A 21,000-nucleotide genomic window follows, 5' to 3' on the forward strand; every position below is an offset into this window, starting at 1 on the left:
CATCAATCAGCATATCTGATGAGTTTCACTACTATACCCCTCTTTTTCCTATCATTAAGACCAGAGCAATTCAATGAACAGACTCTAATATATTTATTCCTATCCGCCATCCGGATGTATGACGTTACAACGCATACTTTTACAACGCATACCGTTACAACGAATTTTTTACAATGCAAAAACTTTTACAACGCATACCATTACAACGTAAGTATTGGTAAGTATATAATATATATTTTTTTACATTAATTGTAATTAATATAATTTAATTTAATAAATTTTTTTTTTTTTTACCCTGTACCCCAAAAAACCCAAATTAACACAGAACCCTAAAAATACCCCTGTACCCCAAAAACCCAAAACTGTCCCTGAACCCTAAAAATACCCCTGTACCCAAAAAACCCAAAACTGTCCCTGACCCTAAAAATACCCCTGTACCCCAAAAACCCCAAACTGACCCTGAACCCTAAAAATACCCCTTTACCCAAAAACTGACCCTGAACCCTAAAAATACCCCTTTACCCAAAAACTGAAAACTGACCCTGAACCCTAAAAATACCCCTTTACCCAAAAACTGAAAACTGACCCTGAACCCTAAAAATACCCCTTTACCCAAAAACTGAAAACTGACCCTGAACCTTAAAAATACCCCTTTACCCAAAAACTGAAAACTGACCCTGAACCCTAAAAATACCCCTTTACCCAAAAACTGAAAACTGACCCTGAACCCTAAAAATACCCCTTTACCCAAAAACTGAAAACTGACCCTGAACCCTAAAAATACCCCTTTACCCCAAAAACTGAAAACTTTAAAAAAAAAAACATATAAAATATTAAATATAATTATATACTTACCAATACTTACGTTGTAATGGCATGCGTTGTAAAAGTACTTGCGTTGTAAAAACATGCGTTGTAATGGTATGCGTTGTAAAAAATTTTGCGTTGTAAAAGTTTCGTTGTAATGGTAGTGCGTTGTAAAAGTTGCGTTGTAAAGGTTGTTTCCCCCGCCATCCCTACCGACTACGACTGACAGCCCATCATACCACAGGGGCTTTGCCGCCAACTTACTTAAAGAAAGCGCAAGAGAAAAAAACTTATGTAGAAGTTGGTTATTGTCAAAGTTACTGTATTTGTCATAACTATACACATGAAAAAATGCTAGTGTACCCCCACCCTCACCCCCCTTTGCCCCCACCCTAGAATCCCCCCCTGTTGAGACCCTCTCCCTCCGACCCCTCCCATCCCCCTCCTAATCCCCTCCTAATCCCCTCCTATCCCCCTCCTACCAACCACACGAGGCATGGGGACCAACTGTCCCTGGCGATGCTGAGCTTGCACACCCACCCCTCCATACCGCTAGACCTTTGATCATATTCTGTATACACTGCATAACAATAATAAAAAAGCGATTATGAGCACCCAAGGAATGGAATAGAATAAGATAGAAAATAAGGAACAACAGAAAAAAAGGAAAAGAACGGAGCCCAGTGGACAGGCCTTAGTATTGGACGACCTTACAGTCCTTGCATATCGAAGCTCAGGAAGGACCATTACCATCTAAGCACAAATCAAATGTTCTATCCAGAGAATGTTTAGGATTTTTAAGATGAGTTCAATGACTGAAGGAACTCTTTAGCCTGGATTTCCGATTGAAAATACTGCGTGCGACCCTGAAAGACCACCTTCAATTTTGCGGGATTGATAAGAAAAGCCTGAGACCCTTTTGCCTCGAAATCAATGATTAATTGCCGGAGAAGCCAACGCTTTTCAACTGTCTTTTGACAGAAATCAGTGTGGACAAAAGAAACGCACCCCTTTCCTGCTCTTTTCCGGTCTGGTCTAGCAAGATCATATAAAGATTCCCTTGCCAGAAAGTTGTTTAGAGCGATCAAAATAGCCCGTGGGTGAGGATTTGATTGCCCTCCTGCTCTCCGCTGATTAAAAGGAAAACTATGGGCCCTTTGAATTTGAGTCTTCCAATCCCTGTGCTGCAAGTCAGGGAAGGCCTCCTCAAAGAGGTCTATCACAAATTGGGGAATATCCGACCCTTCCTTTCCCTCCGGAATGCCCAAAATTTGCAAATTCTTTTGTCCGGTGCGGTTTTTAAGGTCGGACAGCTTCAACAAAGTATAGTCTCTTAAGGATTGGATTGATTCGGTCTTCTTCTGCATGTTTAGCTCTTCCTCCAGTTGGGAGATCCTGGTTTCTGCCTCTCCGATTCTAGTTGCAAAGTCTGCACAAGTCTTGGCAATTCTGCGGATAGAATTTTGCAATTTTCTGCAGGCTCCTTGTGTCCTAGAGCTCTCAGCCCTAGTTTCTTCCTTATGGGCCATTATCACCAAGTATATCATATAAAGTGTGATTACTTCAGTGCCGTTGGACATACTACCAGGCTCTAACAATGTCTCTCCTTTCCCTCCATTAGCTTTCTCTCCCAGATTTGGTGAATAGGAGTAATCCCATATCATACTGCCAGTGGCCCCCTCTGACAGTCTCTTAGTTTAATCTTGGGGGAACATTGATACATCAGATGGTGTGTGGCATGAGTGAGGAGTAAAGGACCAAGGGTGCATAAGGAGTTCCAGAGGGAAAATTCTGGTTTTAACTTTCAAAGGTCTATTTGAAAAGCCAGATCTTAAGCTTCTTGAGGAATTCAATACGTGAGGAGGAGGCTCTTATGTGTAGTGGCAGGTCTTCTACGCTTAAAAAAAATACATTATTAATCTGTTTATTGATAACTTGACAGGGTAAATACAATTTATATCATTCCATTGCCTTTGTCCAGTCGTTAATGCAAACACCACAGTTCCAAACTCGCACACATATTACAGATCTTTCTCGTCTTCTTCCCAGGGGCCCCTCCCTGTCAGCCCGTATCCCTCTGCATCCCCCCCACCAGATTTCCACATGGGTGTCCTCGGTAATCATTCCATTTGCTCCGAACTTGTTCCCATTCCCTAGGACATCCTCAGCTCTCGTAAACTGTTTTCTCTGCTATCATACACAGTCCAGGTCTTCCATCCAGTCTTGTAGGTTCGGTGCATTGGGCGCACCCCACATCCTTGCTATATTGAGAATGGCTATTGTCAAACCCCCGGTTACTCCGGTCCGTTCCTTAGCACTGAGGGCAGTGTCTCCTACACATTTAGGAGGACCCATTTCGGGGAAGGAGCCATCTCCACTCCCATAATCCCGCTCATGCTAAGGACAATGGCTTCTCAATACTGCTGTATAGGAGGTCACTCCCATATTATATGATCGTAAGTTCCATCTTGACTACACTTCTGGCTACATTCCAGGGTTGTTTCTTCTAATTTTATCCAGAGTGTAACAGGAATAGTATGTTCTGTGCAGTATTTTCAATTGTTGCAAGCGGAATGGAGGCCACACGGCCCCTTGCCTTTCCCGATTATATGCTTCGAATCGCTCTGGCTATTTCTTAGTCTGTTATTTCGCCCTCTGTTAGTATTAGGACCTCTGGGCTGAGGGTGGGGAGGGAAATATCTGTCCGTAATTCTTTGGCTTCCTCAGTTGTCGATGTCCTGAAAAGCGAGTAGACACCGTAGTAATGGTTGGCGAATTCCTCAGCTATCTGCTGCGGGTTACTAATTGTCTCTCCTGCCTTTGCGTTGATAGTGGTTATTTGCTTGATCTCGTCTGTCAAGCCAGGCCAGTAGTTTCCCTACCTTATCTCCCACCTCATACAATTTGTGTTGTGTGACTGTGTATTGGGCCCTAGCTGCATCCGTTGCTAGCTCTTTATATTCCTTTTTTTAGGTTGAGGATGTGTTCGGATTGCTCCAGGTTGCTGCCCATCAGAGCGCACTCCAGCTGTTGGATCTTGCGTTCGAGATTCTCAATCAATGCTCTTTTTTCCTTTCTGTACCCAGCCATCAGAGAGATGGCTTGTCCTCTTATTAGTGCTTTGAAGGCTTCCCAGAGGGTATTTGTTGATTTGACCAACCTCATGTTCTCTTTAAAATACTTTTTTTTAGTCTGAAGTAATCCTTTTCTCATCAGAGGGATTTTGAGCCACCATGGGAAGATTGTTACCCTCCCTCTTGGTTGTGATGCCTAATCAGAATACACCACCCAAATTGGTGATGGATCTGATATTCCCCTTGCCTGATGCCGCATCTCCATAAAGCGCACCACTAGAGCTTCCAGTGTGGTTACGTAGTCATGTATTGAGAGACCATTGTGCGCTCCCGAGTGGAACGTAAAAAAGCTGTGCGGTGGGGTTATGAGTACGCCAGACACATCCACCAAACCCATTGTGGTTAAGAATTCGGAGATTCGCAAGTTAGTGTGTGATGAGTGTTGCGTTGGATAACTGTACTTGTGGTCTGATAGCATGGCGTTAAAGTCTCCCTGATCAATAGCTCTCATTCAGGAAGGTCGTCTGCACTTTTGAAGTTATGTAGGAGAAGGCTTGATGGCCAGATTTGTTTTTCGGAATGTGTGGGATGTGTGCAAGTAGGAGTCTGGTTGAGCAGAGGTTTCATTAAGGTTTGTGAAAGCAGATGCCATTGTTGTATTTTGAAAATAAAACAACACGTCAAACATGTTAAACATGGCATGAATACACAATGCACCATAATTGTTCATCAACACTTGTCTCAAATGGCAATTGTTCAGGTATAATTTCTCTCGTATGTGAATCTGCAGATGGGTTGGAACGATCTGAGTGTACCTGGAGAAAGCTCAGTGGTTGTAATGCAGGTAAGTATCAACAGCAGGGACATACATGGCATCGTTCAAGGTTCTTCCACCGATCTTCCAGAAAACAGTCCACCTCCTTCCGCTTCTCCTTCCTTCTAGCAGATGCCGTTGTTGAGATCTACTGGGCCAGCATTATGTTGTTGCTTAAAAGTGTGGGTGAGGAGTTTGAATTGTACTTGTTTGAGTATGGGGAGCCAGTGGAGCTCCTTCAGGTGTGGTGCGATCGGAGTACAGTGTGGGAGGTTGAGTGAATCTGGTGAAGTGCTCTCTTCGGTTTCGTTTTTTTGTTTTCCAGTTCAAATTGGGAGCCATTGTAAAATCTTAAGCATCTCAGTGTATTCAAGCATGAGCCAGCGATGGCGTTGACTTGGATGGTCACGTTGAGTTTGCTTTCGATGACTATCCTGTGGGTATTGGTCCTGGCTGTGTTAGCCACCAGGTGAAGCCTCATGGTGAAGTGCTCTTCTCGAAGATAACTATTTTTCTCTTGTGGTGTTCAGTTGATCTAAACAAACAAAGGTTCTGTGGTACTCTTTTTCACTGTGCAATCAATATAACTCTCTCTCTTAATACATAAATCACTTTACTGCATGTGTGATAATGTGCACTATTTACAATGACCTATACAAGGGGGATGTCCTAAGAACTTGAAAACATACAACCGTCTGCAATATATCCAATGGTTTAAGTTTACACATTAATTAAACAGCAGACCGTCCCTTCTAAAAATATTGATGTTTCATCCCTATAACCAATTTACAAGGGTCTCCTCGGGACAAAACATGTCGTCTGGCACATCACCTCCAAGCAGTATAGATTATTCACATGTTGGGGTATCTGTATCCACACTACAATGTCTCTGGCCAATGTTGTGTATCATGCTAACGATCTATGTATAAAGATAGAGTTACATTGATTGTATAATCAAGAGTCCCACAAACTGTGTACCCGGGTTCTGTTATTGGGCGTAAGGGTTAGGTCCTGTGTTTTATTATTCAGATAGTTACTCTTCATCCTGTGAGTAATTTCAGTCATGCAGGCATTGGACTTGAAACAAGTACTGTATGTCTTGCCTGTGAGGGAGAGAATAAGTTGTGTGTTGCAGGTGTAAGCGAGGACACTGATGTTTTGAAAGCAGATGATGCTGGCTAGAGGGATCATGGGCCATATGTATGAAACTTTGGTTTTGTGATTCTCAAATAGCGATTTTTTGCAAATCGCTATTTGAGAATCGCAAAACGCTATGTACATAGGATTTGCAAATCATTTTGCGAATCCTACATATTCCTTAATTCCGAATTGCAATTTGCGATTCGCAATTAAGAAATACCTCCCCATCAATTCCTATTGGCCTAGAATCCCATAGGAATGAATGGGAAGACATTCTCAATTTGCGATTCTCAATTAGAGAATAGCAAATTGAGAATGCAATTTCAAAGATGCCAGGCTGTCAAAAGGACACCCTGTTGCACCCCTGAAATGAGTTTGGGTGCACATGTGGCGCACATACATGCCCTAAGGGCATGTGTGTGCGCCACATGCCACTTTGAAAAATGTGCATTTTTGAAAGAAAACACAAATTACCACCAACCTGTAGTCGGTTGTAATTTGCTATTCCTCATGCCATATTCGCACAACTTGGGTGCCTCATACATTCCATTTAAGGAATCGCAATTAGCGATTCCTTAAATGTATTTGCAAAATAAGGAATCGCAACTTTTGCGAGGCAGTTTTTCTTTAATACATACCATTAAGCCTAATTGCGATCGCAAACGCCAAAATTCTGTGAATTTCGGCGTTTGCGACCGCAATTTTGTATGATACATATGGCTCCATGTCTGTAATGAGGTGGATCAGGTCACGTGCGTTCGATTTTTGTGGTGACAGGCTGACTGACTTGGTCCTTAATGTCAAGTTAGGAGAAGACCCACTGGAGTACTTGTCCTTGTTCATGAACTGAATCGAGAAATGATGGTACAACTTGAAACTGATGAATTTATAAAAATTGATATATAAATTAATACATGTACATTTTAAAATTGATTCAGCATAGCTGAAAAGGAAGGACTGTTGAAATGTAAAATATGATTCTCTCGTTTTTTGATTAAGCTGTGCTTCATCCATTTTTCACCCCTGCCCTACTTTCAGCCTGGCTCTCTCCTTGACACCGCACTTGCATAAACATTGGTAAAGAATCTAGATTGGGGTATTGTAGGCTGTGTATACATGCAGACTCAGCGCAAAAGTACAGCTGGCCTATCTTGTTGTGCAGCTTCAGGATGCAACAGTTACATAAGGCACCAAGGCTGTTGAATCTTATTGATTGTTTAATTTGTGTGTTCTTCCCAAGCTCTATTTATCTCTGGACATCCCTTGCTTGTGATCTTTGCTATAAAAACCCATGTAACCATTGTTCAGGGTGCTCTCTCCTTGAGTATCTCTAAGGTGCTTGTCTGATGAGGCCCCCATTCTTGAATACTAATAAATGACTTATGGTTTGGTTTGTTTCGCTCCAGTGTTGATTCCTCCTTACTTGTTAAGAACCCGTAGCCAAGTGGTGACCCTGCACCAGTGAGTTATTAATAATCCGCTCCACAATACACACCTTCTGTCCTTTCTTTTCAAGAGTGGCTTTCGGAAAATGTGTGGTAAAAGACTTCTGATGTGTTTAATACTTCCAATGAACTTGTTGGTTTTTGATTGGCGCCCAGTTGCTGTAGCCATGAAATCTCCCACAGCAGCCCAGTCCTCCATTTGCAATTTCTGATCTAGTCAAAATACCATTCAGCAGATTTGTAATTGTTATTTAATGTAAAGGGCGAGGGAAAACAGATCGATGGTGTATCGGAATGCTATAGATCCTTCATTCTAATTTAACTACGGTGCACATTCTGATGCTGTCCTTGAGGTCATGATGTTTTTGCATGTTGTGAGTGAAGGGGTGTTGATAATTGAATGTATTTTCTGTTCCTTAAAATGTATAATGTTGTCCATTTATTCAACAGATTACAGATTTGGATACCGTGACTCTGGTAGGGGGCTTTCTGACAATACTGTAACAATTGGACCACCAAAGCCTACAATTAATTGGGCATCTCTTCGTGAAAATAAAGCGAAATATGAAGCCATGAAATGGGAAGGTAATTTTACTTGCGATTTTTTTATTTAAACAAAATACTTCCACACCAGTATTGCAATTGGATTTAGCAAGCTAGATTTATCTATTTAAGGGCATGCTTTTTAGTGTATTGTTCTTGGAATGATGCAGAATTGTGCTTGTTTAAGGTTAAAAAGTCTCTTCTGGGTGAGGGCTAAGTTGTTTAAATCAGCGATTTTAAAGTTAATGATTGTGGCATAAACGAGATTAGGGCATTTTTAAAACACCACACCACACTAAATGCTTAAAATATTTTTCAGGGGCCCTCTCAAGCTACTTCTTCTTTTTTTTTTTTTTTTTTTTTTTTTTTTTTTTTTACTGGTTTGTAGTAGTTTAATAGCAACAGAACATGTTACAAGGCAGTCATTTAACCCAGTGTGGAGGTGGACAGTCTCCCGGATTTATCTCCAAGTATACTAAACATAACTTTCTCATATGACTGTTAATCATTACATACAGTTTGGTAATATCAGTAATTCATTTTCATTGCTACTACAGCTAATGTTCAATCACTGAATGTGCCAGAAAGGAACTCTTGTATATCTTCAGTAGATTTTTCCATGGGCCCCATACCTTTTCAAATTTGTGCAGACAGCCTCGTCCCTCATGCACTAACGTTTCAGCACTCTAGTACCAGTCCTTACCATTGCCCCATCCTAGTCGAGGCAGCATTGGTGACTCACATGGTAGCGCAGTGTTGCATTTGGCTACTACTATCTCCATATTACCAAATAGCTGTTGGCATCTGGTGGCTGACTTGTTCCCCCTTCCCCCCACCCCTATGTTCCCAAAATGAATAGTTTCTCACTCTGGGGCTACAGGAGCCCCATAAATCTCGCCAGGCTCCTCATCACCTCAGTTCAATATATCTTGATATCAAGACAAATGCCATTGTGTATGCATAAACGTACCCAGAAGGCCACATCCCTGGAGGCATTCATCACGGTCAGTTCTCCTGATTCTTGCCATGGGTTTCCTAGAATAATACACTCCGTGTAGGAGGTTCAATTATGAGTCAAAACCCTTCCTTAATTGCGACCTTCCTGGGTCACTGTACTGCCTCACTTCACTCCTCTTCTGACAGCTCCCCAAGGTTTTGTTTCCAGTACTGCTACAGTCCTCTAGCACCTTTGGTAGATTATTCATTATTTTTTTTGTCAAATCTGTTTTTACAATTATTTTTTTTAAGTTGCACTTCACGTTACAAACAGCATTGTACAAGCTCAGTGGCAGAGGCGCGTCGGCCCTGGATGCATTATCACATTGGTACAATATGCACAATATGCTACAAGCAATCACTTGTTGTAATAGATAAGACATGCAATGCTTGCCCAGAATTGTCTGAATTGTAGTGCGCCTACCCTGTTGCAGACTCAGACCCCGTGGTTATCCAGGAGGACCGATGTGCCGGCTTCGCAAAAGCCCGTGTAGTTCAGGGCTGACCCTCCATCTTGAGCTTTCAAACAGATGATGTATATTTGAAACAAAGGAAAACAAAAACATGAACTGCGGCAACAAAATTCCCCTTGTATATGTTCCGACTCTCATGCATTTACTTGTCTTTTGGGGCTCTTCTGAAGTGGTGTAGGATATACTCGGGACAATCCTAGGGTATAGTTCGTCCTGTGCAGCTCTGCAGCAGCTCACTGATAGTTTGCCACTAAGTTCCCAGCCCAGGACAGCTCTACAGTATGTGCAGGAATCCCGCCCCTAGCTCGTTACATCTGAGACTGCGTTCATCGTCCCGGCAGAAGTATTTGTTAATCAGCTCGGGCGTGAGGTAGGCCCTATGGACAATGAAAAGTTGTATCTGGCGAAATCGCATGATTCTGGGGATGCGTACCGGACTTTTAAGGACCCTTTCCTATTTCTTGTCTGTTAATGGCCGTCCCAGGTCTAGCTCCCATTTGCCTCGAAGGGGATCTAAACTAATCTCTGCGTGATCCCTTAATGATGCCGCAAACCAGCGGACCAAGTGTCTGCCCCTCCCCATGACGTGGAGATCCTGCATGGTTAAATGCTGTCTGGGTTCCGTTGCTACATCTCCCCATCTGGCAGTCAGTTTCTGTATCAGTGAGCGGTGCATCAAGAACCCCCCCCTCGGGTGGACGTCCCTCCTCTACTACTGGCGTCTCATATGTCTTGAGCTCCCGTCCCTATACAGATCACCAAGCGTGTTTATATTAGCCTCCCGCCACTCTGTGAGCACGGAGGACGTGAGTACCCCATCGCCGCTGGGCGAGCCCTCCAATGGTATAGCAGGCGCATAAGGCACCGTGTTACGGGTAAGGTATAAGGCTCTCCGGTAGCACTTGTACGCCACCGCCAGGAGGAGCGGTGTTGGGTGCTCAGTAACTGCTATGGGGTGGAAAAGTTTAGTTATATGCTCTAGGGAGTATGGTGGCAGTACCGTGGCTGTGTCCTCTCTGCCTCTGTCCGCCAACCAACGCGCAACCCATTGTAGCTGCGCTGCTAGGTAGTAGTGCTCAAAACAAGGGGCAGCCAGGCCACCCCCGGTCCGTTGGCAGGAATAGCTTCGCCAGTGCCTGCCTGTGCCTAGAGGTGCCCCAGATGAAGTCCCGCAGTATCCTGTTGAGCATAGTAAAGAAGGAAGCCGGGATAAATAGTGGCAAGTTGACAAAGAAGTACAGGAGGCGGTGAAGCATGACCATTTTGGCAAGCGCCACTCTGCCTGTGGTTGTCAGCGGGAGCGCAGTCCAGAAGCGTATCGGAGACCTGAGCGCTGCAAACGCCCTTTCGAGATTCCCATCAAACAAATCTGCTGGGCGACGATATATCTGTATCCCGAGGTACCTAAAGCTGTCTTCTTTCCACTGGACTCTTGTGCCCTCAAGATGATATCCGGGGTCTCTGGTCCCTTCACGGAAAGCATAAAGGCAGGATTTACTCACGTTCACGCGAAGGCCCGAGACGTCAGCGAACGTGCGCAATAACTGGGCCAACCGTTCCGATATGCATCCCACATCCCTCACAAACACCAGCAAGTCGTCAGCATAGAGCGATACCTGATGAACTGCATCTCCCAACAGGATACCATCACCAAGAGTCTGTTGTATGGCTACGGCCAGGGGCTTGATTGCTAGCGCAAACCGCAACGGGGGCAAAGGGCACCCCTGTCGGGTGCCTCGGCCCACCGTCACCGCTTCTGAGATGTGAGGTCCCAGTCGCACTCTGACTACGGGATTTCTGTATAATAAGTCAATGATTTGGAGGAAGTCCGCTTCCAATCCGTAGCGCAGTAACACTGCCGATAGATATCCCCATTCTAAGCAGTCAAACGCCTTTTCCAGATCTAATATGAGGCATCCTGCCCTAGGCCACTCCCGCGCAGCCTCAGCTGCGACCCTGAAGTATCTCCTGAGATTTAGCGACGTAGATCTTGCCGGGACAAACTCGTTCTGGCCCGTATGCACCAAGTGGGGGACCACCGTTGCCAACCGTTCCGCTAGTACCTTAGCAAAGACCTTACAGTCCACGTTGAGCATCACCAGAGGCCTATAGGAGCCCAGGGCTGTGGGGTCTCTATCCGGTTTAGGCAGAGAAACCAGGAATGCCTCCCTCATAGAGGAGGGCAGTGAGCCTTCCTCTATCGCTGTAGTGTATAGCTTATGGAGTAATTGCATCAGGGTTTCCCTATACGCTTTATAATATTCCGCGGGCAAGCCGTCTGGCCCCGGGGTCTTCCCGGATGCCATGGACTGAATTGCCTCCCCAACCTCTTCTAGCGAGACGGGCACATTGAGCGACCCCTTGTGCTCCTCGGAGGTCGTGGGTAGTTGGACAGAGTCCAAGAACCCCCCCAAGATGTGCCTAGGGCCAACACCCCAGGCTCTGTATAGCTGCGTGTAGTGATCCGTCAGGGCGCGGTGGATCTCGCGTTGGGTATACACCATCCCTTCCTCTACTGTGCGGAGAGCCCCTATTGGGGCATCATGCCCCTCTTGCTTTATCAACCAGGCCAACAGACGGCCTGCCCTATCTGCTTTGGCATGTGTTCTGGCTGTGTGTGTAGCATAGTTATGACATCTGAGCCTCTCTTAGAGCTCCGCATGTCTAGTGCGAAGATCCCCCAGTCTGCGTGAGTGCCCACCCTTTCGCTCGTTCTGTAGGAGCTCAGCCTCCAGATGCACCAGAGAGGCGGAGAGCACTCTGCGTAAATTCCATGTAACCCGCATACAGTGTCCTCGCATTGGCACTTTGCGTGCATCCCACTCTATCAAGGCATTGCTCGCTGTCCCTTCATTGGCCTCAAAATACGCAAGGATGGCCGTGCCCAGTGATGAGCGGAACTCTGAATCCTCTAACGCAGTAGGCTGCAGCCTCCACGTAGGAATAGGCGGTCGGTCCACATCCCAACTAATCTGAAACCATAGGGGGTTATGATCGGAGTGTGTTCTACCCAGGTACTCTGACCGTGTGTGAGTGGGAGCGGGGACTGGGAACCCACTATCCTGTCCAACCGGACATGCAAGTCGTAGGCTGCTGAGTAGTAAGAGTAGATTCTATGTACTGGATGCTGCGCGTGCCACAAGTCCTGTATTGCCCAGTTTGTAAACCAGTTTTGAAACACCTGCGCATTGGACGCTACCGCAGCAGCTCTGAGGGAAGGAAAAGACTTGTCCAGGTGCACTTCAAGCACCATATTGAAGTCCCCTCCAAGTAGCCAAGGAAGCCCAGCATAAGGGTGGTGGGCCTGTGTCAGCCGGGCTAGGAAGAAGGGTTGGTCTACATTCGGGGCATAGAGCGATCCCAAAAGGACCTCCTGACCATTCGGCTTCCCCCGCACTAGGGTGTACCTGCCTTCATGGTCTATCCTAGTTTCTTCACACAAAAAGGGAGTGCCCGCCCTCACCAGGGTGCCGCGCGCATGCGCCAAGAAGACTGTGCCGTAGATTTGCCCCCTCCAACGCCTGCGGAGTTTGTCAAGTTCAGCCTGTGTCATGTGGGTCTCCTGCAGCAGGGCAACCCCTACCGCATGGCGTTGTAGGTGGGAAAAGATAGAGTAGCGTTTTGACGGTGTGTGCATACCACGTATGTTCCAAGTCACTAGGTTAGTGTGTGTCCTGTCTCTGGGCAGGTCAGTGCGGCGCAACGGGGTTTGTCCAAGGGGAGCGTATCTGTGTGCCGGACCTTAAACATAACAGCAAGCAAGAACAATACAACTAGTGGGGCGAATCCCCGAAAGGGCATGTGTCCAAACCTCAAACTAAACCAATTATGGTAAAGTGCTAGTCCAGTGTAGGAACTGGTGGGGTGCGTGTAATGTCCGCAACTAGTCTGGGCTAAGCCCCTGTCTCAAGCCTCCCGTGCTCGCAAGAGGTGTACAGTGTGCAGATTCCGTGCAGAGCACAGCTGTGGGAGACTGCAAGTAGGCAACACCCGCGTGGCGCATCCCGCCCCCCGACCAGTGAGGCATTTCGCAGGGATCCGCATGCATTACATTGAATGACAGAAGCGCTTCTAACGAATAACACAGTTCAATAGCATGTGCATAGTCATACGAATGAGATACAGTATACAGTGCACAGATGTGCGCGGGCCATGGAGGGATGCAGCATAGCACCGCTCAATCACATGATCTGGTCGGCCGTCTGAGGTGTCACTACTGGCATGTTCGAGTCTTCAGAATATACGGTGGATGGGGATGACGATCCACTGGTTCCTGGGTCACTGTGTGCACGAGACTCCACTCGGCCATTATTGTTCGCTGTCCCAAGGGTCGCCACCGCCTCAAGAGCTTCCTGCCATTCCAGTCTAATCTTCTCTGGACTGGGCGCAACTGGGCCCAACCCCATGTTTCGGCGAGCCCCCCGCCACCTGCGTCGCCGCAACCTCTTCTCTTGCCAACCACCGTCTTCCGGTCCTGCGGGTCTTGTTCCTTTCCACTGCTCCGTCTCCTCCAACCAGTCCCAAACGTCCGATGTGGCATTGAAAAAGCGTGTACCCTCCTTTGAGATCACTCCGCGACGGGAATAACAGAGAGTATGGCAACTCCAGCTCCTGCAGTTGACTCTTCACCGCCATATAGGTGCTCCTCCGTCTCTGAACCGCTGCCGTGTAGTCTGGGATGAACATCACCTGACCGCTCGCCACGTTGATGTCTCCTAGCTTCCTGGTTTCACGGAGCACCACGTCGCGGTCCCGAAAGTTAAGGAGTTTGAAGAGGAATGGACGGGGTCAAGCTCCCGGTTTGGGCTTCTGCGCCGGCACTCTGTGCGCCCTCTCCACCACAAATTGTGGCACAGCACCCCTCGAGGCAGGAGGTCACGCAACCATACTGTTCTGGGTTCCTGCCCTCCTCACCCTCCGGAAGGCCTACCACTCGGACATTGTTGCGCTGAGAGCGCCCTTCTGCATCTTGAGTGCGATCCTCAAGTGCATAAACTCGGTCGATCATATCCTGAAGCGCTATAGTGTGATTTTGCACCACAGGTTGAATCTGTTGAAGTGTCAAGTTTTGCAGGGCAACTGAGCCCGCTAACTTGTGATGCTCAGCATGGAGTAGGGTTAAGTCCGACGTGACTTTATCAATCCGTGACTCCAGTGACTCTTTTGTTTGCTCCAGGGTGGTACCGATCCGCTCCACCGCAGCCAGCACGGTGTCCACCTTGGCCGTGAGGGCCGCCTGGGGTTCAATGATCCACTCTGGCGTCCGGGGGGGGGGGGGGGGGGGTGAGGGGGGAACAAGACTGTCAGCCCTTTGCTGTCCAGTTTTTGGTTTGTCCCTCAGCCGGCCCATCGCTAATTGTTGCGCCGTTGGCATCCGCAGTCTGTCGTTGGCACTGATGAGCACGAACAACCACTGGTCGCCTGGACCTAGGCCTCTTCTGGGGGGGCAGAGGAGCTACCGATCCCGGGGATGGCCTAGTCAGGAGCTCGTCCACCACTGGTGGCCAAGGAGTGTTTCTCCGTAGCCTTCGCCAGGTGTCACCCCTCTGCTCTCACCCTGTCGTCCCAACGCCGCTCGACTCTACTGGCCGCCTACGCCCGGTGGGCTTTCCAGATCCCCAACTAGGATGAGCACAGCACACCCTAGTCACCTCTGGCTGCACAAGGCATCCTCCCTGCTCAGCATGGCCCTCGCACTAGGGGTGCGTCGCTTCAACTGCAGTCGTGCCCAAAATGTCGTTGCCTCCAAAATGGCACCCAGGTCACAATATGGCGGGCCACAGACACTCAGTCCGCGCTGGTCGAGGCTGCCTCAACGCCTCCGGGCACCGCCAAGACACCAGGAGCGTGGTTTCCTTGCACCTGCAATCTGCCTCCTATTTGTCCCTCCAGGCGCGGTGCGGTGCCACAGTTACTGTCCCACTGGAGGGGAACCTCATCTGTTGCAGAGGTCAGTCGCAGTCGTCGCCAATCGGGCCTCTCACCTGAGCTGCGCCACACCATCCACCATAGCCCCCGCGGACTCCGCAATGCCATCAACTGTGGGGGATAACCTGCTCAGAGTCTCTCCAGGGCCGCACCACCTCAGCAGGTCAGTTCAGGAGTTAGGCCCAGGCATTCCCCGAGCTTGCTGGCAGGGGAGTCTCAGGCCCAGGAGCAACATCTGCCCCCTGGGTCCTCAAGTGCGCCTCCTCAGCCCCAGGACTCAGCTCACTACCAGCAGACAGGCCACAGCCGGCACCTCGGGTCGCAAATGGCCGCCGCAGCTCACAGCCCCAGCGGCGGGCCGCACAAGCCTCAGGGCGGGGCGCCCCTCCGGCTCCGCAGTGTCTTCACAGGCCCACCTTCCGCCCCGGGGACTCGCTCCTCACCTGGGATATCAGCCGGTGTGCCAGGAAGGTGTAGCCCCCAGCTCTCAGTAGGCCACTGCGTCAGTGTTTCAGGGCCCAGTCCATAGAGCCTCCTCACTGAAACCCGGGGGGGCGGGGGGACCTTTTTGTTAGGGGAGGCCTCCCAGCCGATCCTTTCGCCATCGCCGGCCCCGCTTCAACTCCCTATCTCAGGACGTGGATTTCCACCAAGTCTCGGGCTCCGCCTCGGCTGTCGCAGCAGACTGCACAGGCCGCAGTTCTGGGCCTCGCCGCTGACGTCCCGGTTCCCGCGCTCGCCCGCCTCTTACTCCGGTTCGCGCTCCTCCGACAGTAGCTGCGGGCAGCCCAGGACAACAGGCTCCGCCGCTCTCACCAGCCACTCCGCACGGCCAATCTCACCAGCACACCCGTGCGCTGCCGGGACAGCACCAGGGCAGCTCTCCGCGTCCTCGGCAGTGCCGCACCTCCGCCACCGGCCTCGCCAGCGCCCGTTAGGCACCGAAGCTCTTTTCGCGCCCACAGCGCCCGGGCCGCTCCGCTGCAGTCGGTGCTCGGTTTCCTCCTCTGCGTCCTCCAATCTGGAGCTACCGGATCTCACAGGCTCCCTGCTGTGTCCTTTCACCTTTCCCCGCTCAGGCAGATCGCTGGAGACACCTCTATAGGATAATTGCAGGAGATATAGGGGTCTGATGCCGGAGCTCTGATAGTTCGCGTCCGCCATGATGGCTCGCTAGCCACGCCCCTCTCCTGGTAGATTATTAATTATATTCCGATTATGAGTGGGATTGATTTGTTCCAAAGGTTCAGCTAACGCTATCTTTCAAATGGGTTTACATCTTCTATTTGTGTTCTTTCAGTTCATCTACTGCAAGGGCATGCTTGAACCTCAGACGACAAAACACACCCCGCTCCAGCATCTTGTATCCATCTTTAGCGTCTGGAACTTTTTCAAGCCTGCACCATCCCAGTCATTTCCCCTAGTTTGTTGATTCTTACGATCAGCAATCAAACCCAGCCAGTTGATTTGTCTCGCTCTATTGCAGGGAATCCCAAAGTTGTCCAAGTGTCTTATCCCATATTTGCAATACCACTTTCATATATGTGGGCCAGCTAGGTCTTCCGCACTTTCCATATATGACTGCTAAGTAACCTTTTGGTTCAATTCAATATTGGTCATACCTGCTGCATAGTGAATACCCAATCATTGATCGCCAACAGTGTGGCCCAGTAGTACATCCTCTCATCTAGAAGAGCTTTTTCTCTGCCACAAGAAGTTTGTTGTGTATCTGCTATATGCCTAAATAAAGAATTTTTATTAATGTTTGTATTTATATTTGTGCATATTGTTTGTGTCTACACTGTTAATTTGGTTGTGTCTTTCAACAAAATGTTTTCAGTGTACTTTTAGATTCGTAAACAGTTGCGTGACAATCTTGAAAAAAATCTACTGAAGAATATAAATTGTGGGATCGGAATAATTACGTATATTCTACGAATATTAAATAATCTATGGTGTAGGTATTTTTCTCTGTACACTTGTAGCAAATTGGCATTTACTTACTTTAGACATTTGATGCCTTCTGCCCATCTCTTGAATACAAGTCTGGGGTGGATGACAGCTGGCTTCCTATTCCCTCTAGACAGCCACACACAAAGTAAGGTGGGTGTGCCTGGGGGGGTCAATCTCATGCAGATAGGCCTTCCTGAGAAGGATGGGAGGGATGAGCTGACATACCTGAAAGGGCTGTGTCCTGTCCCCACACAAATAATTGCTTTACCCCCCCCCGTTCCTCCCCCCTTGAGGTGTCTGGAGCCAGAGCAGGAAGGGTCAACATCTGTGCACTTCAAAGCTTTCTTTGAGGTCTCCTCCCCCTCAAAGGCCTCACTGGTTATAAGTACTGCACCTCTGGCACTACCAAACAGTACACTTCTGGACCTGTGAATAGGCTGCTAGGAAGAAGAGCTACTGTGTTGCTGAAAGGACTATTACGTTGCTGAACTCTACCTTGCTGTGTTCTTTCTAGTGGCGGCTCCACCACTAAGGCGAAGGAGCATCACCCAACTGCTGTAACGCATTGAAAGAAAGAACAATACTATGATGTATGATGTATTTGTTCCTGCTGCGCAGCTTTAAGCGGAGGGTGGGCTGATCTTCTCTCAGAACAGGGGAGGAGTGGTTTGCCCACTCTAAGTGCACATATTCTCCGTGCTGGCTGTATTACAGCCTGCGTGGAGAACATGCCCAGGCACCCATTCCCTGTCTGAGCGCCAATCCACTGCGCTCCGACAAATCACACGGCTGCATTGCAGAGTTGCGATTGGAGCCTCTCTGGTTTCTGGTCCTGCCCAGAGAGGAGAGACTGAGGTGACGTGCGGTGCGAGGGGGGCGGCGAGAAGGTCATTTTTTTCTTTAATTTAAAAAATACCAAAATTACATCTCAATCCCTGCCCTCTGCCCCGCCACTTCCCGTCCTGTTCTGGGCACTACTGGGTCTAGCCTTGCTGAGCTGCCCTGCTGTTCTCCTTCCTAAGTGAGAAGGACTGGACCTGCATCACTTGAACCCACAGTGACTCCAAGGGCTGCCCTCTTTGGAACTAGTGCATCTTTGCTTTTGCGTGGGTGGGAGCCAGTGCATTCTCGTCATTACATGGAGCGACTTGATGCATCGCCCACGGAGCCAGCTCATCGCCTTTGGAATCGGTGCATTGCATCCTGACCCGGCGCCTCGCACTCTGAACTGATGCATCGCCGCAGTTGTGTGGCAAAAATGGGACACATCGCGTCTGCTGCACCACGCATCCTGGTTGCACAAATACTTTACATATCACCTCTAAAGTTAAGCCTAACTGCTCTATGCCAAGCTACCGGGGGTGAGCACATGGTACTTTAGGGTATGTTGTGACTTGTTCTGACTAGGATTGTGGTTCCTGCTTGGACAGGGTAAATACCTCTGCTGACCAGAAACCCAATTTCTAACAACAATTAACAAAAATATATGCCTCAAGACCCTTGATATTCGATGGGAGAGTTGTCTTGGGCAGTGCAGAGAACCGGGCGTCGTGCAGGTGCTTAAGGCATTTTTGTCTACGTTGCAGCAAATTATGGAGACCTTTAATAAGTTAGTAACACAAAATCAGTCTAGTAATCTTCAAATTATGTTACCTACTGCACCATTTGCCCCCCCTCCTTTTTGACCAGTTTCACCACCTAAGCAACCTTCTCCACCACCTCTTCCTTCACCACCAAAGGAAGCCTCTGTGAGACCTAGGAGTAGCGATGAGGATTCTGTTCATTTTATTTGGATATGGATGAAGAGGAATGCGAGCTTCTTCAAGACCATGAAGGACAACATTCTGAGTTAAACTTTGATCTCCCAAGTAGGCTGGATGAAAAGCTAAATACACTAGGTTCGTCAGATGATATTTCTAAACACCTTTCTTCAATTACATGAGCTGCCAAGAAATTCAACCTACTAGTGGAGCCCGTGGGTCAAATCTGTTTTCTGTACGAATTCAAAGAACAGATGCAGAAATCTTTAAAATCTGTACCAATTGTAGATTGCGTGAACAGAAGGACTAAAATTTATGAATACACCGCCTACAGTTGCAGCTCTAATACCTCACCTGTATAATAAGTAGAGGCCTGTTGGATTCGGCTCCAGCTTGCCAAGCTGGTCAAACAAAACCATGTTCAGTTATTTCATCAGTGGCGCAAAGAACTACTAACTCCCCAATTACACCATCATATGGTCTGTCAGTCAAGGATAGTAGAAGGATTGATAATTTGAGAATGAGAATCTCTTGTATGGCAGCGACTTCAATAAAAATCGCCAATGTCTTGGCAATTCTAGGGTGATATGATGGCCAGCTATGGCAGGACATTGCTTCCTCATTAGAGCTTATACTCGAGGGTAGGAAGGAAATAGTATAAGCTACCGTTAATGAAGGAACGTTAACCTCCACCTACGTTGATGCAGCAATGAATATTTCAAACACAGGTTTTGGGCGACTTGCAGGAGGTACTTTCCTAAAAAGGCAATCTTGGTTAAAAAAACACTGCCTTTCGCACTGATGTCCGATCTAAAAAAATGTATATGCCTTTGATGGCATTACTCTTTTGGGTAAGCAAGTTGATGAGGCTCTACAAGGTCTTTAAACTGGCAGTGACACTACAAAAGCACTGGGACTCTAACAATACCGTAGATTTGGAACATCTAATTTTCATGGCTCTCGAAGAGCTCAAACTTTCAGAGGCAGATTCAATCAATAAAGACGGCAGGGACACACATACTACCCTCAAAAACAATACCAATACAGTCAGGGGTATTTCTATAATATCTTATGAGAGGGAATTGGGTGTATATCACAATCACCACTCATGGCCATTTCCTTTCTCATTGGACAACAAAGCAAGCAGCAGTGTCAATCCAGAGCCGTTCAGTGGCTGCACAAATCTTCGCAATTTTTTTTTTCAACACTCCGTTCTCCCTCTTAACAGTGCCTGCTGCCGGTGAGTGATAGGCACACTGTAGTTTGTGTATAGCTCATAGCCCCTTGCATAACCCCATCAATCACATGTGAGATGAACGCTGGTCCGTTGTCGGAGCTCAAAAGCATAGGCACTCTGATGCGTGGAATGAACTCTTTCAGGCATTTGGCAACAGCCTGCATCACAGTTCTTAGCGGAGTATGCCTCAGTTCATTTGCTAAACATGCACACAATAACCAACACTTACTTATACTTGTGAGTAGGAGACATGTCTATAAAGTCTAGCTAAAGGCTCTCAAAGGGTCCATGTGGATGAGTATAATGGCCTGGGGCCGTTGAAGTACCTTTTCCAAAGTTATATTGTACTCAAACAGTACATTGTTTATATAAGCGTACAGCTTGTTGAGGAAACTAGGCATTTTGCCAGCATTGGGAAAATAGTCCAATCATCACGTCCTACATATGATGATCCATGGAATAGTCGAGCCATGTGTGTAAACATTGTCATTGGCAAACATATTTTACCATTCGGACCTATCCATATTCCTTCTTCTGTGTACATCCTCCCCTTTTCCATTATTCCATCTCCTCCACCCAGCCCTTTTTTGGATGTACATTGGATCAGAATACATAGAATCCTTCTCCATTCTAATAACCTGTGGAGCAGAGGCAATCTGAACCATTGCATTTTCACAACGTGTTAGTACTATTCTCTTTTCTTCTCCATCAATGAAAACATTTCCCTGTGATACATAGTCTTTGGAAGAAGTGTGTGCTTCACATTTGACAACTGCAACTCTTTCTGCCCTCTGTCCCACTCGTTTTTGGTGCCTTTCTGCCCTTTGTCC

The 21,000-nt window shown here is 47.6% G+C and overlaps 1 protein-coding gene across 2 annotated transcripts in view; it reads left to right on the top strand.

The window, feature by feature from the left end:
- The window catches only part of LOC144762785 (putative ATP-dependent RNA helicase DDX43), a 989,943-nt gene that overhangs the window by 157,657 nt on the left and 811,286 nt on the right, over positions 1-21,000 (top strand). For both annotated transcript variants that reach the window (XM_078648055.1, XM_078648054.1), the window contains exon 4: positions 7,731-7,865. In XM_078648055.1, the coding sequence (XP_078504181.1) occupies positions 7,731-7,865 (135 nt within the window). The remainder of the gene's footprint in view (positions 1-7,730; positions 7,866-21,000) is intronic.

The sequence above is a fragment of the Lissotriton helveticus genome, chromosome 6, assembly GCF_964261635.1.
Source record: "Lissotriton helveticus chromosome 6, aLisHel1.1, whole genome shotgun sequence".
NCBI lineage: Eukaryota > Metazoa > Chordata > Amphibia > Caudata > Salamandridae > Lissotriton > Lissotriton helveticus.